This window comes from Nothoprocta perdicaria, unplaced genomic scaffold, assembly GCF_003342845.1.
Source record: "Nothoprocta perdicaria isolate Ctin4 unplaced genomic scaffold, notPer1 scaffold_177, whole genome shotgun sequence".
Taxonomy (NCBI): Eukaryota; Metazoa; Chordata; class Aves; order Tinamiformes; family Tinamidae; genus Nothoprocta; species Nothoprocta perdicaria.
This window is the reverse complement of record NW_020454949.1, coordinates 643,067-663,016: the sequence shown is the minus strand read 5'-3', so window position 1 is coordinate 663,016 and position 19,950 is coordinate 643,067. Positions and strand designations below refer to the sequence as shown.

Genomic DNA, 19,950 nt, shown 5'->3' with positions numbered 1-19,950 from the left:
GTGCTGGGCCGCGCTAAGGCCGCCGCCCTCGATGGCGTCCGGCGCCTCAACTGCTGGTGCGAGCGCGATGCGGAGCTCTGGGGGGGACCCTCGGGGGGCACCCGAGCCTGGGGCGGCGGGGCGCGAGCAGCCTTGGCGGGGGGGAAGGGTAGGTCCTAGGGGGTGTATTGGGGTATGGGAGGGACGAGCAGGCGGTGGGATGGCCTGGGAGGGGGGCATGGAGGCCCTGGGGGTGCAGGCTGTAGTCTGGGGTGACAAGCAGGGCCTAGGCGGGGTGCACTGGGCCTTGGGGTGCCATCAGAGGTGGCGGGGCAAGCAGGAATGAGGTGCTGTGGGGATTCCAGGAGGGGCAGTATGGGGGGACAAGCGGGAATGGAGGGTGCATGGGGAGCTGACAGGGTGTCACAGGAGGGGGCATATGGGCGGACAAACAGGCATGGGTGGGTATCAGGATGTGGAGGACTGTGGCAGACTGGGGGGCTGGGAAGGGGCGCAGGCAGTGGCAGAGGGGACAGAGGTGGCCCTGGGTGAGGTGGCACGATGCAGGGCACGGGGCCCAGCAATGACCCCCCGGCTCTTGTCCCGCAGGGGCAGCCACCTCACGGACGTAAGGAGCAGCCTGTGACGCATGCGGGCGTCATCGCGGGTCCCTGGGCACGTGGAGCTACCGGCAGGGCCATCCACGGGAGACCTCATCCTGGGTCCCTGGACATCTGGAGCCACTGGCAGGGCCACCCACGAGGGACCTCGTCCCGGGTCCCTGGGCATCCGGAGTCACCGGCAGGGGAGCTGGTCCTAGAGTGTGGAGGGGTTGCCGAGGGTGGCAGCAAATCCCTCTGGTTGTGTTAGGTTGGGGTGAGACTGAGGTGTCCTTAAAATTGCTGTTTGTGCCGTTATATTGTGAGCAATTTTAAATTATTTTTATTTTATTTTTTCCTGAGAGTACAGCTCATTGCTCCTGTCTTTTCCTGCCTAGATATCAATATGCCGGGATCTGCCCAACATCGAAGTTATCACATTCAGGTAAACACCAGACTCTTGGCCACAGAGCGGGCAGGGACAACTGACAGGCGCGTGTCTCATAGGGATGTATCTTCGTGCCTGACTTTACAAGGGSCAGAGATGCAGAAATGCTGATTTTCACCCGCTCCTCTGCTCCTTTACTTTGGCTGCTCAGCTTGTGGACGGGAAATAGTTGCTGTTTGCAGAGGTGGTAAAACCTCTTTGGCTTTTTCCTCCCTCAAGTCATGTCCCGTAGTTTAGATGAGATTTTTGTCAACCTCGGTATGGAACCTGTTAGCAGAATAGTTTCAAATCTTGTGAAGTTTTTAGTTTCCTTATATCTCCTGGCAACTCTTCTGTGTGTTCTGGACATCACACAGAGGCTCTGCTGTCCTTGAGTTTAAGCTTTTTAGCTTGGTAATGTTACACGGGCTGTGCTGTGCTGTCTGAGCAGCTGCTATGGCAAAGGGTGTTAAGTGTGAYGGAGAGCTGGGGGAAGTAAAGGCCATTCTCAGGTTCAGCAGGAGGTGAGCCTGCTTTTGTAATTCTTTGCTTTGCTGAAGAAGATTGGATATTGTCTTTGTGCTCTGTGCAGTGTCTAGGCCCTTAGCACCCTCACTTGCTGTGCTGTACCAGCACGAGCTCCCTAAAGTAAAGTGTTGCAGGAAAAGGAGTTGTTAACACAGGGGTCCTGCTTCCACCTGAGTGATGCAGCAAGGGAGGGAGGAGCTCCCTGGTCTCTGACCTTGTGGTTTCTGTTCAGCGTGAACGGCATCTCAGACCTCGAGCCACTGAATCAGTGCCAGAACCTGAGTGAACTCTACCTGAGGAAGAACAACATCGCGAGCCTAAATGAGCTCTTCTACCTCAAAAACCTGCCCCGACTGAGGGTCCTGTGGCTGTCAGAAAACCCTTGCTGTGGGTCAGACCCCCACCGCTACAGAATGACTGTGCTGCGTAACCTCCCGCACCTGCAGAAGCTTGATAATCAAGGTGGGTGTTTGCAGGTATGGCGGGGTCTGAATGGTCCTGTCTCCTGGGCAGCGTCTTTTCAGAGTGAAGTGGAAGGCAGCAATTTGGTTCTTCTTATTAGGATTATGTCCTTTGACATGACAGTAGAGAAGCGATACGTCAGCTGTGTGGGACCTGCTTAGGGTTTGAGCGGCCTCCCTGAGAGATCTGTCCTTTCCAAGTTGTTTCCTCCCCTCTGTTCCCTGCAACACCAGAGCTGACACTAGAGGGACTCATTATAGCTGTGACTGTACTGCTAATTAGTGTTTTTAGAGCTCTTCTTCTTTGCTTTGGCAAAACAAAGATACCATAACCAGATCCACTGTCATAAACATAGGACAGCTTTTCCACCTGCTAGCATGAATCTGCGGGCTTTCGGAGCCTGCAAAACCTGAGACAAGAACTGCTGGGTTATCTTTGCATCTCTCCTTGCTGTCTTTCTCAGTTTGGCAAGATTGCTGCCAGCACCCTCCTTGGTGGGGGGTTACTGCAGGAGGAGGACGAAAGCACGGTGGTCTCGCTCTGCAGAAGCAGCGTGTTCCCGGCTGCAGGTGCTCTCCTCCTGAGTGGTTACAGTGCCCGCGTTGTGGCAGCCTCCTGCAGGCTTTCGCTTCAACTTTTGCAGCTGTGACAGAGGAAGAACTGTCCCAGGCGCTCGTTGATGGGGAAGAGATAACGACCCCGCCAGCCCGGGAGAACGTGGAGAACGGCTGCCCCGAGTCCAGCGCTGCTGAATCCACAACGGAGACTGAGAGCGGGCTGCTGAACTTCAGCTTGGAGGAGACAAAGTGAGGGCTTCCTCAAGCGCTGTTGGGATTTGGGGGGCGTGAAAGGACCCTGCCAGCCAGTTCCAGTGTCACGTGAGCCAGACCTGCGATTGGAGCAAATTCCTGTTCCAGTTACTGTGTGGGAGCTGCGTGGGCTTAGCAGCACATGTGGGTCTGGTTCTGTGACTGCCAAACGGGCTCTTCCATAGGTGGTGCTGGCTCACGAGCATGTGAGCTGTTTATGTGGACAGAGAGGAGTCCTCACTGGAACGAGTGCTCCGCTCCRTTCCCGCTTGGCTCTTCCACTACCTGCTTTGGCACCCGTTAGTGCTGCGGGACGTGGTGTGCCAGCGTGGCCTTGTTACGTGGTCATGCTGCAGTGCTGGCAGCCATGGTGGGTGAGGCAAATGTGCCTCAAACCCTCCATGGCTCTGTCGTGGTCGTGATGGTGAAGAGTTGCCTTGGTGGACATGCTCACTTCTGGTCATTTAATGTCTGCTTTTCCTCTCTTCYTCAGCAAAATCCGAGAGCAGCTCGGTATGAAGCCTGTTCCCAGGGACAAATTTTCATCCTTTTCGCCACGAGAGACGGACTACAGCAGAAAGAAGAGAGTGAGTGTCTGTAACGCCCACACTGCTTTTCATCTTCAACTCAATGTCTAATGTTTTTCCTCCGAAAAAGGCAGGCGGCCTGGCAGGGTTTGCATTCCTGGTCTGGCTGCATACTAGCRTGTCCCTTAGGCTGGCATTGTGCTGAGGTGGCTGGGCAGTAGCTGCAGCCCAACATCTTAGCAGCTCAAGCTGTTGCCCTCGTGGGCTTGAGGCTTCTGAGTTTCAGTGGCTCCTCTCACACTCCTGAGATGCAGCCTGAGTTGAACCTGTCAGCTGTCAAGCTGAGTCCAGCTGGGAGCTGCTTTATGCTGGGCTCGGGGACAGCACTTCGATGGGTTTTGGAAGGCCATATTTTTATACTACTTGCCTGCAAACTCTAATTCACTGRTGTTTTAAGCTAACCTGGGTGTATTCATTTGCAGTATCCTACTGCTGGCTCTGGCCTTTGGGAAAAGAGAATGTAGAGCAAGGGGAATTGGCTGTAGGCTGTGGAATCTCTGTCTCTGGAGTTTTTCAACTCTTGGCTTGATGAAGCCGTGGCCGGGTCCTGGCAGCAGTCCCGCTTTGGTGGGACATCGGCCTGGGGACATCCAGGGAGCCCTTCCAACTAGCGCATTTGTGATTCTAGCAGCTCTTCCTCTTATCAAGAGCAGAGGGTGCCTGTCCTTTCCCACGCTACCATGGTCAGCAATGGAGGGAGCGGGTGGCTTGGCCAAATCTGCTCTGTGTTGCAGAAGTCAGCTCAAAGACCGAGAGCCAGAGGCCTTTGGGCAGCCGTGTGGGACTGGATGGCCATGTTTGTTCCACGTTCCAATTAGACTCGTCAGGTGCGACTGTCGGTCCCAAGGGCCTCCCTGGATCTGTCCCTGTAGCTGCAGGTGTCTGTTCCAGACCGTTGCAGGGGTTTTTGGAGTTCCTAGAAGAAGCAGTTCTTCTCAGGACTGGAAACACGTTGCTAYAAAACACTCTTTTCTCCTTGTGGCAGAACAACGTCCTGAATGCCATCTTGCTCCTCATGAAGGAACTGGATGCAGAGGGGCTGGAGATTGTCCAGCAAACTGCGGGGAGGAGGCTCCAGGCCTTCCGGAAGAAGGAGCTGCAGGAGGAGTGATAGCGCTCGGCACACCCCTCCCCAGAGCCCTCCTTGGGGATACAGCCCTGGACCAGCAGCACCGTTTCGGCCCCCACATTTCAGGCTACAGAGGAAACCTCGGCGTGTCCCGCTACGCTGCCCTGCGGGCAGGCAGCAGCCACAAGCAGGGGTGCAGTGAGAGGGGCCCATGGCTGTGCTACCAGGTGGGGTGGCTCAGCCTGCTGCTTGTTCTCTGCTGAACTTCAGCTGGCCCTGACCTGGTACCAGCCTTTCTTTGCACATAGCAGAGGTTGAAGGCAGCTCCTGCCACAGAGACCTGCTTTTAGGAAACSTGTCTGAGGGGACGCTGCCTCAGCTAATGACCGAGAGTTGCCCCAAAGACAGCTCTATGTCATATGCTTAGTTTACCTTAAACTCTCGACTCCTTTTGGTCCCTGCAAGTGTATCCAGCATCCGAGTTGGTGACAAGGTGGCCTGAAGTTGCTTGGAGCAACTTAGCTGAAGCGGAAGTTTCTCTGTCCCATGTGCTGACATGCCATGCCCTGCAAGGTTCAGAGCAGCTGAAGGAAACTTAAGCTAGCAATAAAAACCACATGTGCATTTTGCAGTTGAGAAGACATGTTGAACATTACGGGCCAGTTTGCACAGGTATCATGGGTGGGATTTCTCTGCAGCGAAAGGAGCTGAATTCCAAGAGCTGCACAGAGTTGTTAAATAGTAATTAAAGCATTGTACCATGCCAAATAGMGTTTTCTCTCTAGGCTGTGTAAGCTGTGGCTGATGTCAAGAACYGGGATGAGAACCACTGACTGGCAGGAGAGGGTAGGATTTGCCCCTTGCCACTTAGGTCTTGAATTCTGCATGAAAACCAATTGCACTTAAATAGTCGGTGTAATTTCTGAACTGTTGGACTTCCCTGCGCTTTGAGCACAGCTAAGACCTCGTGGGGACTCCGGTTTTCTTGGGATGAATGTGCACAGAGTAAGCGCAGTGCGGGGCCGGCCCGTGCCCAGGGTGCGCGGCGGCTCCCTCAGCAGCTGCCCCGTTCCTCCACGCTCTCCTCCCGGGAAAGCAACTCTCCTCCCCTTCGGCTTCGCCTACGTGCCGTGCTTGTCGTTCTTGGCTGGTGCTACTGCTCCCACTGCCAGCCGCACTGCTCTTGCTGGTCTCGACCCCCCTCTTCCTCCTACTGCAGGGTGACCCCCACTTACTCTCCAAGCAGCCCAAGGAGTAGGTTTGACCCTTGGACTCATTCCGTTTCACTCTGGAGACCTGGTGAACTTCCTAGTGCCGTCGGCTGCTGTGGCGGCGCCGTGCGATCGGGAGCAGGGGAGAGTCCCTACAGGAGGCAGCGCGTCCGTCACCAGCGCTTGCTTCCTGCTGCAGCCGGGCGCTATCAGGGCCCCTGCACGGGCTCCTGCAGGGCTGGAGCTGCCACGTGAAGCGTTTCACAGGCCCTGGTGCTCAGCGTGCCCTGGCAGGTGGCAGAGGCCCGCGGGGCTCTGCCCGGAGGGATCTTGCAGCAGGGTTTGCCTCGCCCCTGGTGATGGAGCAGTGAGGACAAACGGTTCCCAGTGGTTGCAGCCAACAGCCGCCTGCCCCTGGAAGCTGACCCAGCACAACCCGTGTTTAAAGGCCCCGCGGGGACCTTGAGAGGCTTCTGGTCCAGGCAGAAAGCCATGTTCCCAGCATGGCGATGCGGGACCGCCGCTGCGCAGCGAGACTGCTCTGCTGAGGCCGAATGAAAGCCCTGGGCATGCTGAAGAGCAGGATAGGACTCGGTGTGTCTGTAGCAGCACCAGGCATCCTCCAGGTCCATAAACCAGCTCTCCAGGTGGTGGACAAGCCCCCTTCTACCTCCCACCTTTCCCAGCCCTGGGGGACAGGGGGCTGCTGCCAGTGTCTCCCAAGCAGATACGCGCTGGAGAGAAGTGCAGCAGGGTGGAGAATCACAGCACATCCAAGCCAAAGGACCGGGACATGTCCTCGTGCTGGCGCTGTCCCACAGAACCCCAGGAGGAGCGGCCGGCGTGGAAGCCCTGGGAAAGGGGCTGTGCTCGGGGAGCCACCTTGGGCCAAGGCGCCTGAGCGCAGAGCCAGGCCGGAGCGGGAGCGGAGGCGCTTGGCAGCTGCCCTGAGAAGCTCTGTTATAAACCATGTCATGTTGATAAAGCCATTTTTGACCTTTCTTTGAAGATGGGAAACAAATCATGGGAGAAAGGATTTCTCTGCAGGGTTGCAAAGTCTCTTCCCAGAGGGATGGCAATTTTGAGCCCACTGGTCACCAGCCAAGGAACAAGGAGGACTTGTGCACGGCAGAGGTCCCTGGCCGTCTTGCTTCTTGTTCCCGAGGAGTAGGGTGGGAGCAGGCCATGCACTTGGGGACCCAGCCGCACTCCTGGCGACCCTCCTGGTTCTGCAWTAGTCCAACTCCAGAGCAAGCCCCAAGCATCTCTTATTGATTTCTCTCATCCAAATACCTTTCCCTGGTGCTGGCACTGGCCCAGCCCTGCATGGCCCTGGGATTGTGGCACACATGGCAGAGGAGCAGGATCCCGCCGCATTCACACCCAGCCTGGGAAACGGGCCCCTCTCTCCCCATGTGGGACTCACCCCACAATGACCAGCTGCCAGAGATGCAGATTTGGCTCCAGCAGGTTTTATCTCTAGAAGACACAAGCAGCGCCATGGACAGTACACGACACGGGGTTCACAGAGCAACGGTGTCACGATGGACACGGCCCTGCTCGTGGCAAGAGCACCTGGCACAAAGGGGCTCTGGGGCTGGAAAGGCACCCGTGCCAAGCGCCACAGAGCAGCGGTCAGAGCCAAGCATCATGCAAGGTGTTTGGGGAGCCAGGCTTGCCAGGACCAACACTTGCTGCTCAAGACATCCCGCGAGGCAACACGTGGGGCAGACGGAGGKCCATGTGCACGTGCCAGCTGCAGCACGGCCATGAGAACCCGAAGGAGCTTTCCTGGGGACCCATGTGGCAGCAGCGAGTCTCCAGTGTCGGCCCCTACCTGCCCTGGAACAGCAGGGCCTCCTCCTCAGCTGCCCCCCGCACTGGAGGGCAGGGAACTAAAAGCAGCAATTGGCTCATGCGGTCAGGCCGCGAGAGAAGGAATCTGGACCCTCGCTCATTAAATAGTGAGAATAAACTAAAAGGGAGAGGTTAAGCATCCAGGCCATGCAGCCGGGCTCTAATATTCCCGCTTCTTCCCCCAGCTGCTCAGGGACTGGACCCGGGGTCAGTGTTTTCAGGCATGATTGTGCTGGTTTAGGAATCRAGGCCAGGCTCTGCCTGCCTTACAGTRTCTGGAGTAAAAGGACTGGCTATGSAGAACATGGGGCCTGGTTGCTCTCCAAGCAGCACATGGGGAAGGGGCATGTGCTCAGGGATGGCTACGGTGTCTCACAGTTCTGCAACCCACTCACTGGTGGTCCTGGGCTACACGGCACTCCAGAGGCATTAGTGGAAGGGAGAAGGAGCAGGGAGCTACAGCTCGGGCTGGCGGCACTAGAAGCCCTTCTCGATGCTGAGYGTGCGCCGGGTGACATGCTCCATCTTCCCGGAGATGTACTCTGTCAAGCTGATCTGGTAGTTGGCGAGCATCTTCAGCATGAGCCGCAGATTCAGCCACCACTGCTCCTGGGGCAGCCTGTGCCTGCAAGAGAGGGACAGAGCTTTTGAGCAGCCCACAGGACAGCGAGCAGCACCCTGCTCCACAAAGGTCCCCCGGTTCTCACCCCTGGTGACCCATGGGCAGAGAAGGCGCRTTAGAAGAGGGACTTACTCAAAATCGGTGACTTTCTTGAGCTCCGTCACGGGGCTGAAGGCCACCACCTTCTTCCTCAGCCCGATCACGCAGGCAGAGTCGGCTGAGTTGGCAAACACACGCCCTGCGGGGACACAGGCGCCCGTCACCATGCAGCGTGGTGGCTAGAAGCCAGCCTGCTCGCAGCCTCTCCTGGCAACCACGGGCCAAGACGCCTCTGCTTCACAGCTAGCAGGGTGCAGAGGAGCCTTCTGAGCCTGGTGCGTGTGTCCTGGCAGGTGAAAACGCCCCAGGCCAACTCCCCTGCCCGCTCGCTGCTCCCGCTGAGCAGATGCGCGTGACAGGGACACGTGCCCGCTGCTCACTGCTTGCCCCTAGACAGGGCTGGCACGGGCGACACAAGCCTGCTTGCAGCCTCGCGGGCTGGCAAAGCACCAGCCCTGCTTGGCACACACATTCCCAGGAGTTCCTGCAGGCTCTGGCACAGGACTGTGGGTCCAGGCGCGTGCCAGCCCTTCRCTCACCCTTGCGGTAGACTTCCTGCAGCTTCTCCGACATCCACAGCACAGCCTTCACTCCCAGCTTGGTGCCGTAGTTACGGTCAAAGGGTGTCGGGGCTCCTCCCTGGTGGCAGAGGGACACTGGCATCAGGCCTGAGCTCTTTGGCGGCGGCAGCAACGCTGCTTGCCCCCGGACATTTCCAGGGGCAAGGTGCCTGCCAGCAGGTCCCTCTCCATGCCTACCACCCGTACCTGCTGGAGGTGGCCCAGGACATTAATCCTGCAGTCAAAGATGCCCTTGCCCTCGGAGGAGTAMAGGTTGTAGAGGAACTCGGTGGTGTAGTGCTCATGACACTTCTCATTGCTGGGGGAGCAGAGGGAAGGTGGCGTTGCTTGCCCATGGAGGGTGCTGTGCACCCAGCGCACCAAGCATCCCACTCCCGGACCCATGAGTGCTGCATGCAGGAGGGGATCAGGAGGGGAAGGCAGGGATGCCACTCCAATCCCTGCCTTCCCATGGCAGCAAGGCTTGTCCAGCTTGGCTCTGGGCTGCTGGGGCAGCTGGGCTCGTTCCCAGGCTCCTTGGACACCATCCCACAGTGCGTGATATGGCGGAGGGTACGGACTCACCGCAGCACCAGGCCCCTCTGGATATCTGTCTTCATTTTATCAGTCAAGTGCTCCACATTAGCCTGCAAGACAACACATTGATCACGATCCTAACAGCTCCTGTCCCCTCTCTGCAGTCAACCCAGCAGGACAGGACAGCTCCTACAGGCTGCCTCATCCTGCTGCTTCCTAAACTTCAGACAAGAGAGCCACTAACATCTCACAGATGTTACCCTGCAGTGCTGTAAAGATCTCCCCACACCGTCCCACGCTCTTCCATATCCTGCCCTCTTCCCAAGCGCTTCTTCCCATCTTCTTTCTTTTTCATGAAGCTGTCGAATAACTGCACAATCCCAAACACATCTCAGTGGCACCTCGTATTGTGCAGCTCCATGGCCACCCAAGCTGCACTCCTCTGCTCACCTTCAGGTCATGGATGGTGAAAGGATCTTCATAGACGTARGCAGCATCCGCCCCCACCGCGATGCCGGTCACAGTTGACAGGTACCCACAGTAGCCGCCCATCGTCTCCACGATGAACACGCGTCGCTTTGTGCCCGAGGCTGACTGCTTGATCCGGTCACAGCTCTGCGACAGGGGCGTAAGGGACGAGCGAGGAGGCTGGGGCACGAGAGGTTCCCTAAAGGCCGCTCCCCGCTCGCCTCACCTCCATGGCGGCGTTGACGGCGGTGTCCGAGCCCAGGCTGAAGTCAGTGCCGGGCACGTTGTTGCTGATGGTGGCTGGGATGACGCACATGATGATGCAGAGCTCCTCGTACTGCCCGCGTGCCTCCACAAGCTGCAGCACCCCCTCGTAGGCCTGCAAGAAGAGGTGGGTGGGCAATGCGCCATCACCAGGGACCTGCCTCTGCATCTGCGTCTCCAGCTTGGTTGAGTCTCCCTGTGCTGCACTGGGAACATGCCCAGTTTGGGAGATGCAAATGCACAGTGACAGCCATCAGAACCAGCCCAAGAGGACCACTCTGAGCACCATGGATCATGACAGTTTTGGGAAGGAAGCTCCTTAGAGCTGAGAGGCAKCATCTGCATCCCCTGCGCTGGGAGAAGGTGCTTGGTGGCAACAGGCCAGCACCGGCTCTGATGAGCACGCACCCGTGCTGCATCCAGCTGGCAGCTCACGTGTCCTTCCTCTTATGCTCAACACACCGTCTGCAGGGGCGTCTGCATGGGCTGGGGTGTGGACAGCCCTCCAGGAGTGGGCAGAGGCTCAGAAGAGCCAGCCTGTGCCCTCAGCTCAGATCTCAGCTCCCTGCCTTGTCTCACATGAGCCTCTCCGAGGCATCAGGTCCTAAGGTGACAAAGAGGGGGACCCCATCCCAGCGGGATCCCCTCATTTCCATGATACCATGGCCTGATTTTAAACACGTAGCTTCCCACAACTCCGTCAGAAACTCTCCATACCTCAAACCCCCCAATGACCAGCAGGGCCTGGATGTTAAATTTCCGCACATTCTCCACAATCTTCTCCATGCACGTCTTGGGCAGAGTCCTGTAGAGAGGGAGAGACAGCGAGATCAGCAGGGCCAGCCCACCGATGACAACAAGGTCCCCTCCCACTGCCCCAGGGGGGCTGCATGGCAGGGCCAGGACCCGCGGCTGAGGCCGGCGTGGCGCTTACCGCTTGGTGCCCAGCATGGAGCCGCCGCGTCCCAGCCAGCCGGCCACGTCGTGCCAGCCCACCTCGCGGATCTGCAAGGAGCACGGCTTGGAGGGCAGGTGGGTGGCAGCCTGGCCTTCTCCCTCCAGGCCCACCCACGCCACCCAGAGCACCCACCGACATGCCCACGAATGGGGTCTGGAGGACCCCAGCTTGCCTGTGTGCAGACCCCCACCACRCACATCCTCCCAAACCCTCCCAACCTAAGCAGAGAGCCACAGAGATCTGCACCCACGTCAGAGGCCACCAGCCAAGGCGGCTTCACGAGGTGTTGGAGCACCCCCAAGCCAGCGCGCTCACCTGCCCTTTAGACAGGCCCTCGAAGCCGTCGTTCACCACATACACGGTGTGTCCCTGGCAGATGCCGATCCGCACAGCGGAGCGCACGGCAGCGTTCATGCCCGCAGCCGGGGCGCCCACGTTCAGGATGGCCAGGCTGAAGGGGCTCTGCGAGGACGGCATGGAGGAGTGGGGAACATCAGGACTGAGAGCTGGATGGAGCTTCCAGCGATAGAGCACGAGGACCTCTTGTCTCTCTGCTCCTCCTTYCCAAAGCCAGACAAGATCAGGATGATCCTCAAGAGCCTATGCCCAGGGCTCTTGACATCTCCTTCTCCTCCTTACCTTCTCCTGGGCTGGTTTCTGGTGTGCCAGCAGCTTGTAAATGTTCCAGTTGTTTTCAAAGCTCCTGCAAAGAACACGCCTGTTCTCAGCAGAGAGGGAGCTGAAAACGCCCATTCTCAGTGGGGAGGGAGCCCTGCTGCTTCACAGCCCTGTGACCCTCGGACAGTGGCCACATGGGGACATGGAAAGCCTGGAGAGCTCCAGGGCTGGCCATGACCTCCAATTTGGAGGAGCTGGTTACAGCAACATCTCCCCTCTTGGGCTATTCCTGAGTTTCTCCTGAGCCTCAGGTGCAGCTCCACGTTTCCCATGTGCTCCAGAGCTAAGCAGTCCACACTGGAGAGGGATGTAGGAACTTCTTGGTGAGGAAAGGGAATCTGGATCAATCYGTGCTCCATAAAGCCCAGTGACCCCTCTCCTCACCTGCCACGGAGCTGGATAGCCTCCTCAAACCTCTTCTCGTCCATGGCCTTCTGAACATCCTTTGTCTGCAGAGAGACACAGCAATGTAAGGCACATGTGTACGAGCAGGGGACAAGCCACCACGGTCCCCGCCACGACGGCAGCTGCACGTGTACTTACCACCTGGACGCATTCCATGAGGGGCAGCCGCACGGACTGGTTCCCCGAGAGGCTCACCACGCAGGCGGGGGTGTCCGGCGTGGCCTCCAGCAGCGCCATCACTGCCTCCATTCCCATCTTGCTGCTCTGCAGAGGGGACACCAAGGCTCCGGGATGCCTCGGCCAATCCGCCACCCAGCGGCCCCGCTTGCCAGCCAAGGATGCACCTTGGGAAGCTCCCAGGCAGCCCTGCTGATGCGAGACCTTCCCCAGGCTCGTGTTTGTATGGAGTGAACACGTGTGTGGAAGTCATGCGGCTGCTCGTGCAGCTCCATTAGTCTGACTTACAGCCAGGGAGCTGCTGAGTTATTTAAGAGCAGCAAATTCAGYGGTGGATCAGAGGAGCGGGTGCCCTGTCCTGCCTGGCACAGCTGCAGGGAGCACGTCAGCACTATCTGAGCTGGCAAGTCCTTCGTAGCTGGCAGAGGGATGCAAGGAATGGGGGCCTGAGACCCACAGCATCCACGATCCACGCTGCATAACCTCGGGACTCCCATATCATGCTTATGCTTATGCCTCCTTGTCCCCCCTGCCCTGCAAAACCTACCAGGATACGGTCAAAGGCCGACGGTGTCCCTCCACGCTGCACGTGGCCCAGGACAGTGACGCGCGTGTCGAAGCCCAGGCGCCGAACCACCAGCTGCACAGGAAAGGGGCTGTCAGGGCAAGGGGACGTGGTGGCCGCAGCCGCCGGAGCGGGACAGGGCGCTCAAGCGGGCGCTTACATCCTTGACGTAGTTGGAGGAGATGGGCTTGCCGCTGCGGTCGATGGCACCCTCGGCGATGATGATGATGTTGAGCCGCGAGCCCCTGCTGCGCGTCTGGCACAAGGGAGGAAAACCAGGCAGCCCGTCTGAGCCCAGAGTACCCGTCTGCGAGCACGACCGCGTCCCCCTTTCTGCCCAGGGGCTTTGCAAACTGAGATCCGAGGCCAGACTTTTCCAGGGCGCCCGCTGGCTCGTGCCAGTCCGATTTGCGTCCGGCTGAGCGCTCCATTTCACGGACACAATAGTCCGAGCTCCCGAAACGTCGCAGTGCCGCCGCAGCCAGGGCTTCGGGCAAAATACTGAGGTATTCCAGCCTGGATCTGCTGGGAATACTCCCATCCGGGAGCAAAAGGAGGCACCAAAAGCCTGGACTGGGCAAACAACCCTCACAACAGTTAAGGGAGCCCCCGTCTTACCTCCCCAAGCCTCTCACACATGCGGTCCTCCCAGCCATCCTCTGGGGGTGACTCCGGGATGAAGAGCCAGTCAGCCCCTGAGGCCAGGCCAGACACCAGTGCTAGGTACCTGGAGGGGACAGAAGGCATTAGCACGGCAGCAGGTGACAACATGGGCATCCCTTGGCGTCTCACCCGGTCCAGGCCGTGACTGCGGGGCACAGCGGAGACCCTGGGCAGCCTCTGGGCCACTTAATGTGGCTCCAGGGTTTTCCCCGGTACCGTCCCACGTTCACTGAGCTGCTCTTCCCTCTCTCAGCCCCACCGATGCTTGCTCAAGGTCTTCTGCACCTCCCGGAGCTCTCACCCGCAGTGCCTGCCCATCACCTCCAGCACGAAGGTCCTCTGATGACTGCAAGGAGACCAAGGGGAGAGAAGGGGCGTGAGCGCCCTCTCGATGAGCCGCTATGGATGGGGCAGGTGGCGGGGCGCGCTCACCTCTGGGCCGTCGTGGTGATGGCGTCGATCACCTCCATAATGCGGTGCAGCGCCGAGTCGGTGCCAATGGTCATGTCGGTGCCGCAGAAGTCGTTGTCGATCGAGCCCACGAGGCCCACGATGTTGAGGTGGCAGTACTCCTTGGCCACAGCCTCGCTGATCTGCCCTGCAGGCGGCATGGCAGGCACTTTCTAGCGCCCCGCGAGAGCCTCCGGTAGAGCAAGGCTTGGGGAAAYGGGGCGCTTCTCGCCCAAAGGGCGGCGCCAGGATGGGACAAGCAACAGTGGCATCTCCCTCTCCTTCCTCCAGCTCCTCCACATCTCTCTTCTCCGGCTTTACAGGCCACAAGGCAGGTGTTTGATGGTCACTTGTCATCCCTTTCCTAACAAKGCCCAGCTTCTCACTTGCCTCTCTCACCGCCAGCAAACCCTTTTTAATTGCTCCCTAATTTCCTCCGCGGGGCCAAGCTCTTTGAAGACGTCAATAAGCCCAAGCGTGCAGCCAAGGCCTGGGAAGCAGCTTCCCCTTTGGCTTCGGCACAGGGCTGCGCTTCCCACCTCCTGCTGACTAAATTCCGGAGAGACTTAGCAGCTCCAACCTCAGGCTCCAAGAGCACCCGAGCAAGTGGGATTCCCAGCACACAGAGACAGCAGAGCGGGGGCCAGCGGCTGGAAAGCAGTGCCAGATTAGAAAACAAATGAAATCAATTGTAATTTAACTGTGGGAGGGCAAGGTSGGAGGCATGAATCCTGCAAGAATTGCAATCCCTGCAAGAAACTCCCAGGAAAGGAGGAATTTGTCATTTTCTGCTCCAGACAAGCTTCTTTGGGGGTCAAAAGCTCCAGAGCGAAGCTTGGTCTCCGCCTCGTGCTCCCTCGAGTCAAATGCCTCTCAAGTGCTCTCCCCACACGGACCTCTCGGCCACATCGTGCCCAATTCCTCGTCCGCACGAGGCTCCAAGCTGCCGCACTCAGGAGCTGGGGGCTATCAGCTGCACGCACCATCTTTAACGAGCTCCTCGAGCAGGCCACCCCACTCGGAGCGGAAGATGTCAGCGCCGGTGAGGCTGCCGTCGCCGCCGATGACGCACAGGTTGGTGATGCCGTGCTGCACGAGGTTGCGCGCGGCGCGCAGGCGGCCCTGGCGCGTCGTGAAGGCCTTGCAGCGCGCGCTGCCAATGACGGTGCCGCCCTGCGGACACCCCGGAGAAGCAGCATCAGCCCCAGCACCAGCAGAACCCATGACCGCCCCGCGAGCTCCTTCTTCGTCCCCCTGMGGTGACGTTCGAGCTCTGGCGTCCGCCAAGCTCCCGACCTCGGGAGGAGATAACCGGCCGAGCCTCACCAGCTGGATGATGTTGGAGACACTCAGCCAGTTGGCTTGCTTGATATTCTCGCCGCCTTCCACCAGCCCCTCGTAGCCCTGCCAGGACAGAAGGCAGACGCAGATGTTGGAGCTGCTTCCCTCGTGCCTCCAACCAAAGGAGTCTCATGAAATCTCAGCCTCCGAGGCCCGCTGGGCACGCGAGGGGGTTGCAAGGAAGATGTGGGCACAGGGTGACRTGTCTACGTGTCTGGCTTGGGATGGGGCCGGGCTTGGAGGGCATCACTAGACTCTGGTGTCTCCCGCTGGCCCAAAGCAGGACCAGCCCGTTGGTCCACACTGCGGGACAAGGGCGTCAAACGGCTCGGTAGAAACACACTGTCCAAGCCYGTGTCTGGTGTCATTTATGGACACTTCTCTACCAAAGAGGGGCCCAACGGAGCAATTCCACCCCCCTCAAGCAACACTCGGATGGAGCAACGGGATCACCGAACCTCATAGATGAGGAAAACTTTGGCTCCAACGTAGATCCCCATGCGGGTCACGGCGCGGACAGCCGCATTCATGCCTGCCAAGGGAAGAGGTGATCACGCGCAGTGCCGAGCATCCCATCCCAGAYCCGTGCCACAAACAGCTGGGATGCACGGGGGGGAAAAGTCGCTTTTCCGCTCAGTCTTTCTGGGGAGCTCTGGGAAGGGGCCGCTCCGTGCTCAGCCGGAGAAGCATCACCGCCGGCGGCGACAGGGTTACGTAAGCGGCCACCGGAGCCGCGGGAAGTGCTCCTTCCGGCCCGGCGGCCCCGGCTCATCCGTGAAGCTAATCCCAGTGGGATAAATGCGGCGCGTCGGCCGGCGCCGGCCTGCCCGGGAGGTCACGTCGCCCCGGGCACCTTTCGGCACACGGGCGCCCTCGCGGGCTGCAGCGTGTTCATCCATCCACCCGCCCGCCCGCCCGTCCCTTCCCACCTGAGTGCCGTGGCCCGCGTCCCTGTGCGGGYGGCACTGTCCCCTCTGGAGGTGGCGTCTGGGAGGGCGGGCTCTGGACCCGCTGCGGCCACGCAGGGGACACGCGTGTGTCACGGCCTGGGCGCGGTGCGTCACGTGTGTAGGGGAGGACACAAACCCCTGGGGGGCTGTGGGGCCCGTGCAGGGTCACACACGGGATGGGGTGGGGGGAGTTGGGCCCCCCTGGGGACACGAGTGCCACACGGCGGGGCTGAGCCCACTCCGGGGACACTCGAGGTGCCCCATGGAGGGGCTGACCTTACCTTGGGGACACGAGTGCCCCATGGAGGGGCTGACCTTATCTCGGGGACACTCGAGGTGCCCCATGGGGGGGGCTGACCTCACCTCGGGGACACGAGTGCCCCATGGGGGGGCTGACCTCACCTCGGGGACACTCGAGGTGCCCCATGGGGGGGGCTGACCTCAACTCGGGGACACGAGTGCCCCATGGGGGGGCTGACCTTACCTCGGGGACACTCGAGGTGCCCCATGGGGGGGCTGACCTCACCTCGGGGACACGAGTGCCCCATGGAGGGGCTGACCTTACCTCGGGGACACAAGTGTCCCATGGAGGGGCTGACCTTACCTTGGGGACACGAGTGCCCCATGGAGGGGCTGACCTCACCTCGGGGACACTCGAGGTGCCCCATGGGGGGGCTGACCTCACCTCGGGGACACGAGTGCCCCATGGGGGGGCTGACCTCACCTCGGGGACACGAGTGCCCCATGGGGGGGAGGGGCGCGGTGGCACCCCGGGATGGGGGGTGTCACATCCACGCCACACGGCCGGGCCGGTGACACATCCGTGTCACGTGGCGGCGGGGCCAGCCCCACTCCCCTCCCCCCCTCCTGCCAGGGGACACGTAGCGGGCGCGGCGCCGTGGGGACACGCAGCGTCCGCGCCACCCGTCCGCCCGGGGAGGGGACGCGCGGGGGCAGGTGCCGCGGGGCCCACCTTGCGCGTCGCCGCCGCTCGTGAGCACGGCGATGGCCATGCCGGCCCCGGCCATGCGCAGCTTCTCCAGCTCCTGCGCCGCCGCCATCGCTGCGCCCTCCCGCCGCCGCCCCGCCCCGCAAGCCTCGCCCGCCACCCGAGGACACGCCCACAAAGGCCGGAGGCCACGCCCACGTGCGGCAGAGGCWCCGCCCACAAGCCACGAGGCCACGCCCACCCCCCGCTGGTCCCTAGTGGGGGAAACTGAGTCACGCGCGGGCCGCGTGTCCCCGCGTCGCCCCCTGGCGCCCGTGCGGCTCCCGGCCCCGCTGCCGGGGCCGCCGCGCAGCCACGGGCCCCGCCAGCCCGTCCCGTCCCGTCCGGCAGGGAAGGGGTGCGCGTGTCCGCGGCTGAGGAAGTGGGAGCGCCCTGGCCGCGCGCCCACCCTCCCGCCGCCGCGCCCCACCTCCGGCCCCGCGCGCTTAAGTCCCCGTCGCCGCCAGCGCCGCGGTGCCCGCGCCGTCCCGGTCCCGCCGCAGGATGCTCGTCCTCCCGCTCCTCTGCGCGGCCCTGGCGCGCGGTGCCGAGCAGGCGGGTAAGATCTGCGGGGGGCTGTCGCCGCCAGGCAGCAGGTTTCGGGGTGGCCACAGCCTCTCCCGCAGCCCCACTGGCCTTCACCATGCTGCAGGTGACGCGAGTGTCCGACGGGCGCTGCAGCTTCTGGGGCAACGCGACRCTGGGCGGGCGCTCGAGCCACCGCCTCGAGGGGCGCAGCCTCAGCCAGCTGCTGCCCCTGGAGCCACCGGCCGCCTGGGCACGCAGGAAGGAGGATGTGGCCACCTACCTGGACTACTTTGCCAACATGGTCAAGCTCATCCATATGGAGAGGCGTATTGAATGTGAGCAGTGYGACGGGGCAGCTGGACACCGGAAGGGACCGGGGAGCGGGATGCTGAATCCCATGGGGATGGGGATGCTGGATGCCATAGGGATGGACCCTGCAGGGATGGGGATGCTGGACCCTGTGGGGCTAGGGAGGCTGGACCCTTTGGCATGGCCACCCCGGACCACATGGGCTGGAGATGCTGGACCCTGTGCTGGGAATGGGGACCCTGGAGCCCATGAACTGGTGACCCCAGATCCTGCAGGGATGGGGACCCCAAACCCCATGGACTGGGGATGACAGACCCTGTGGGAATGGGAATGTTGGATCCTGTGGGGATGGAGACCCCAGTGGGGTAGGGAGGCTGGACCCCACTGGGATGGAGACCATGAATCCTATGGGGATGGAGATCTCAGACCTGAYGTGGATGGGGATATTAGATTCTGTGGGAATGGGGACCTCATGAAAATGGGCTCCATGGACCCATGAAGATGGGAACACCAGACCCCACAGGGCAGTGGGGAAGGGGAGCCCTCCCTACCAGGCAGCACTATTAAAGACACTGGGATGGCAGCCCGGGGACAGGCGAGTGGCAGGGCACCTCTCTTATAGTCCAAGTCCGGAGAGCTGAATCGCTGAACAGTTGCAGTTCCAGAGCCAATTATCACAGACTGTRGTACCAAGACCTGTCCATGGACGARGATGGGAGTGGGGATRSGGATGGGAGCGGGGACAGGGCTGTGCCTGACCTGCCTCTCCTCTCCTCGCACTGCAGACACGCAGATCCTGCGCTGCCTCCTGGGCTGCCACCTCTTCCCCAACGGCACGGCCCGCAGCTTCTACGACATGACCCTCAACGGCACAGCCTTCCTCAGCTTCCATGTGCCCACAGCCACGTGGGAGCGCCGCTGGCCCCACCAGGACGCCGTGGCCACCTTCGCCCACCAGGAGCTCATGAAGTACCCTGAGACCACGCGGGACCTCCAGCACTTCCTCAATACCACGTGTGTGGACATCCTGAGGGCTCAGAGTGCTGGGACAGGTTGGTGCAGTGCTGAGAGCGAGGCGGGTGACAGGGACACAGGGGTGTCCATGTCCCTGACTGTTCCCATTCCCGCAGGGAGGCAGAGCAGCCGCTCGCACACACCGCTGGTGGTGGGCCTGACCCTCGGGGCCTTGGCCCTGGTGGCCATGGCCGCAGGCATCTTCCTGTGCACCGGCGGGAGCTGCTAGCAGCCCGTGCGCACCAGGGGATGGAGCAGTGCCCGTGCTCAGCGAGGGAGACTGCTGGCCTTTCTGACACCGCCGGACTGCGCTGTGGACTCAGCTGCCCAGCGTGCTTGGCACCAGGGGCCATCCCACCTGGTTCTGGGGACTATTCCCATGCCAGGTCTGCTGCTGACGTCTGCACATGCTGCAGAAACGTGAGGTTTGCCCATGCCCGGGAGCTGAGCGACGCAAGGGGATATGCGGCAGAGCAAGGCCAGGAGGCCACTAATGGGCACGCAAGGGCTGGTGTCATCCATCCGGAGGGCCCCAGGGCACGCGGAGCAGACGGCCAGCACCCTGTGGTGCCCGCATTGTGGGAGCCTGGTCCTGACTGACGTTTGTGGGTGTCTTGGTGCTGGCTGGTGCCTGGGTGTGCGAGCACAGAAAATAATCTCGCTTGGAGATTGGCTGTAATAAAATCCAACTTTTCCTTTTGGATGTTTTTTCTGTATAGAACGAGGCAATTTTGACTCTCGTAGTTAGAGGTAGTCTCAAGCAACATGGGCCAGTGGGGTGGCAGAGAAGGGGGGACACAGTGCTGGGCAGAGATGGCATGGGACGATGGGCACCAGGACATGGGT

At 60.7% G+C, this 19,950-nt stretch overlaps 3 protein-coding genes across 3 annotated transcripts; 2 read left to right on the top strand and 1 right to left on the bottom strand.

Moving 5' to 3' along the window:
• Window positions 1-6: 6 nt before the first annotated feature.
• Window positions 7-5,447, top strand: CFAP410 (cilia and flagella associated protein 410). Its single transcript, XM_026036421.1, has 7 exons — window positions 7-56; window positions 589-607; window positions 977-1,023; window positions 1,766-1,995; window positions 2,639-2,801; window positions 3,298-3,391; window positions 4,377-5,447. Exons 4-7 carry the CDS (start codon window positions 1,947-1,949, stop codon window positions 4,500-4,502), a joined length of 432 nt encoding a protein of 143 aa, XP_025892206.1. The 5' UTR covers window positions 7-56; window positions 589-607; window positions 977-1,023; window positions 1,766-1,946; the 3' UTR covers window positions 4,503-5,447.
• A 1,774-nt stretch (window positions 5,448-7,221) lies between these two features.
• PFKL (phosphofructokinase, liver type) lies at window positions 7,222-17,293 on the bottom strand. Its single transcript, XM_026036393.1, has 22 exons — window positions 17,239-17,293; window positions 15,774-15,847; window positions 15,301-15,378; window positions 14,958-15,147; window positions 13,957-14,122; window positions 13,826-13,870; window positions 13,480-13,588; window positions 13,022-13,117; window positions 12,844-12,936; window positions 12,258-12,383; window positions 12,099-12,163; window positions 11,676-11,739; window positions 11,352-11,498; window positions 11,013-11,083; window positions 10,796-10,883; window positions 10,041-10,193; window positions 9,797-9,961; window positions 9,395-9,456; window positions 9,017-9,128; window positions 8,789-8,888; window positions 8,283-8,388; window positions 7,222-8,153 (listed from the first exon to the last, which is right to left on the bottom strand). Exons 1-22 carry the CDS (start codon window positions 17,291-17,293, stop codon window positions 8,006-8,008), a joined length of 2,313 nt encoding a protein of 770 aa, XP_025892178.1. The 3' UTR covers window positions 7,222-8,005.
• A 464-nt stretch (window positions 17,294-17,757) lies between these two features.
• On the top strand, window positions 17,758-19,653 carry PROCR (protein C receptor). The gene is made up of 4 exons (XM_026036415.1): window positions 17,758-17,812; window positions 17,880-18,116; window positions 18,876-19,142; window positions 19,221-19,653. The coding sequence occupies exons 1-4, from the start codon at window positions 17,758-17,760 to the stop codon at window positions 19,331-19,333; spliced, it is 672 nt and encodes a 223-aa protein (XP_025892200.1). The 3' UTR covers window positions 19,334-19,653.
• Window positions 19,654-19,950: the final 297 nt, after the last annotated feature.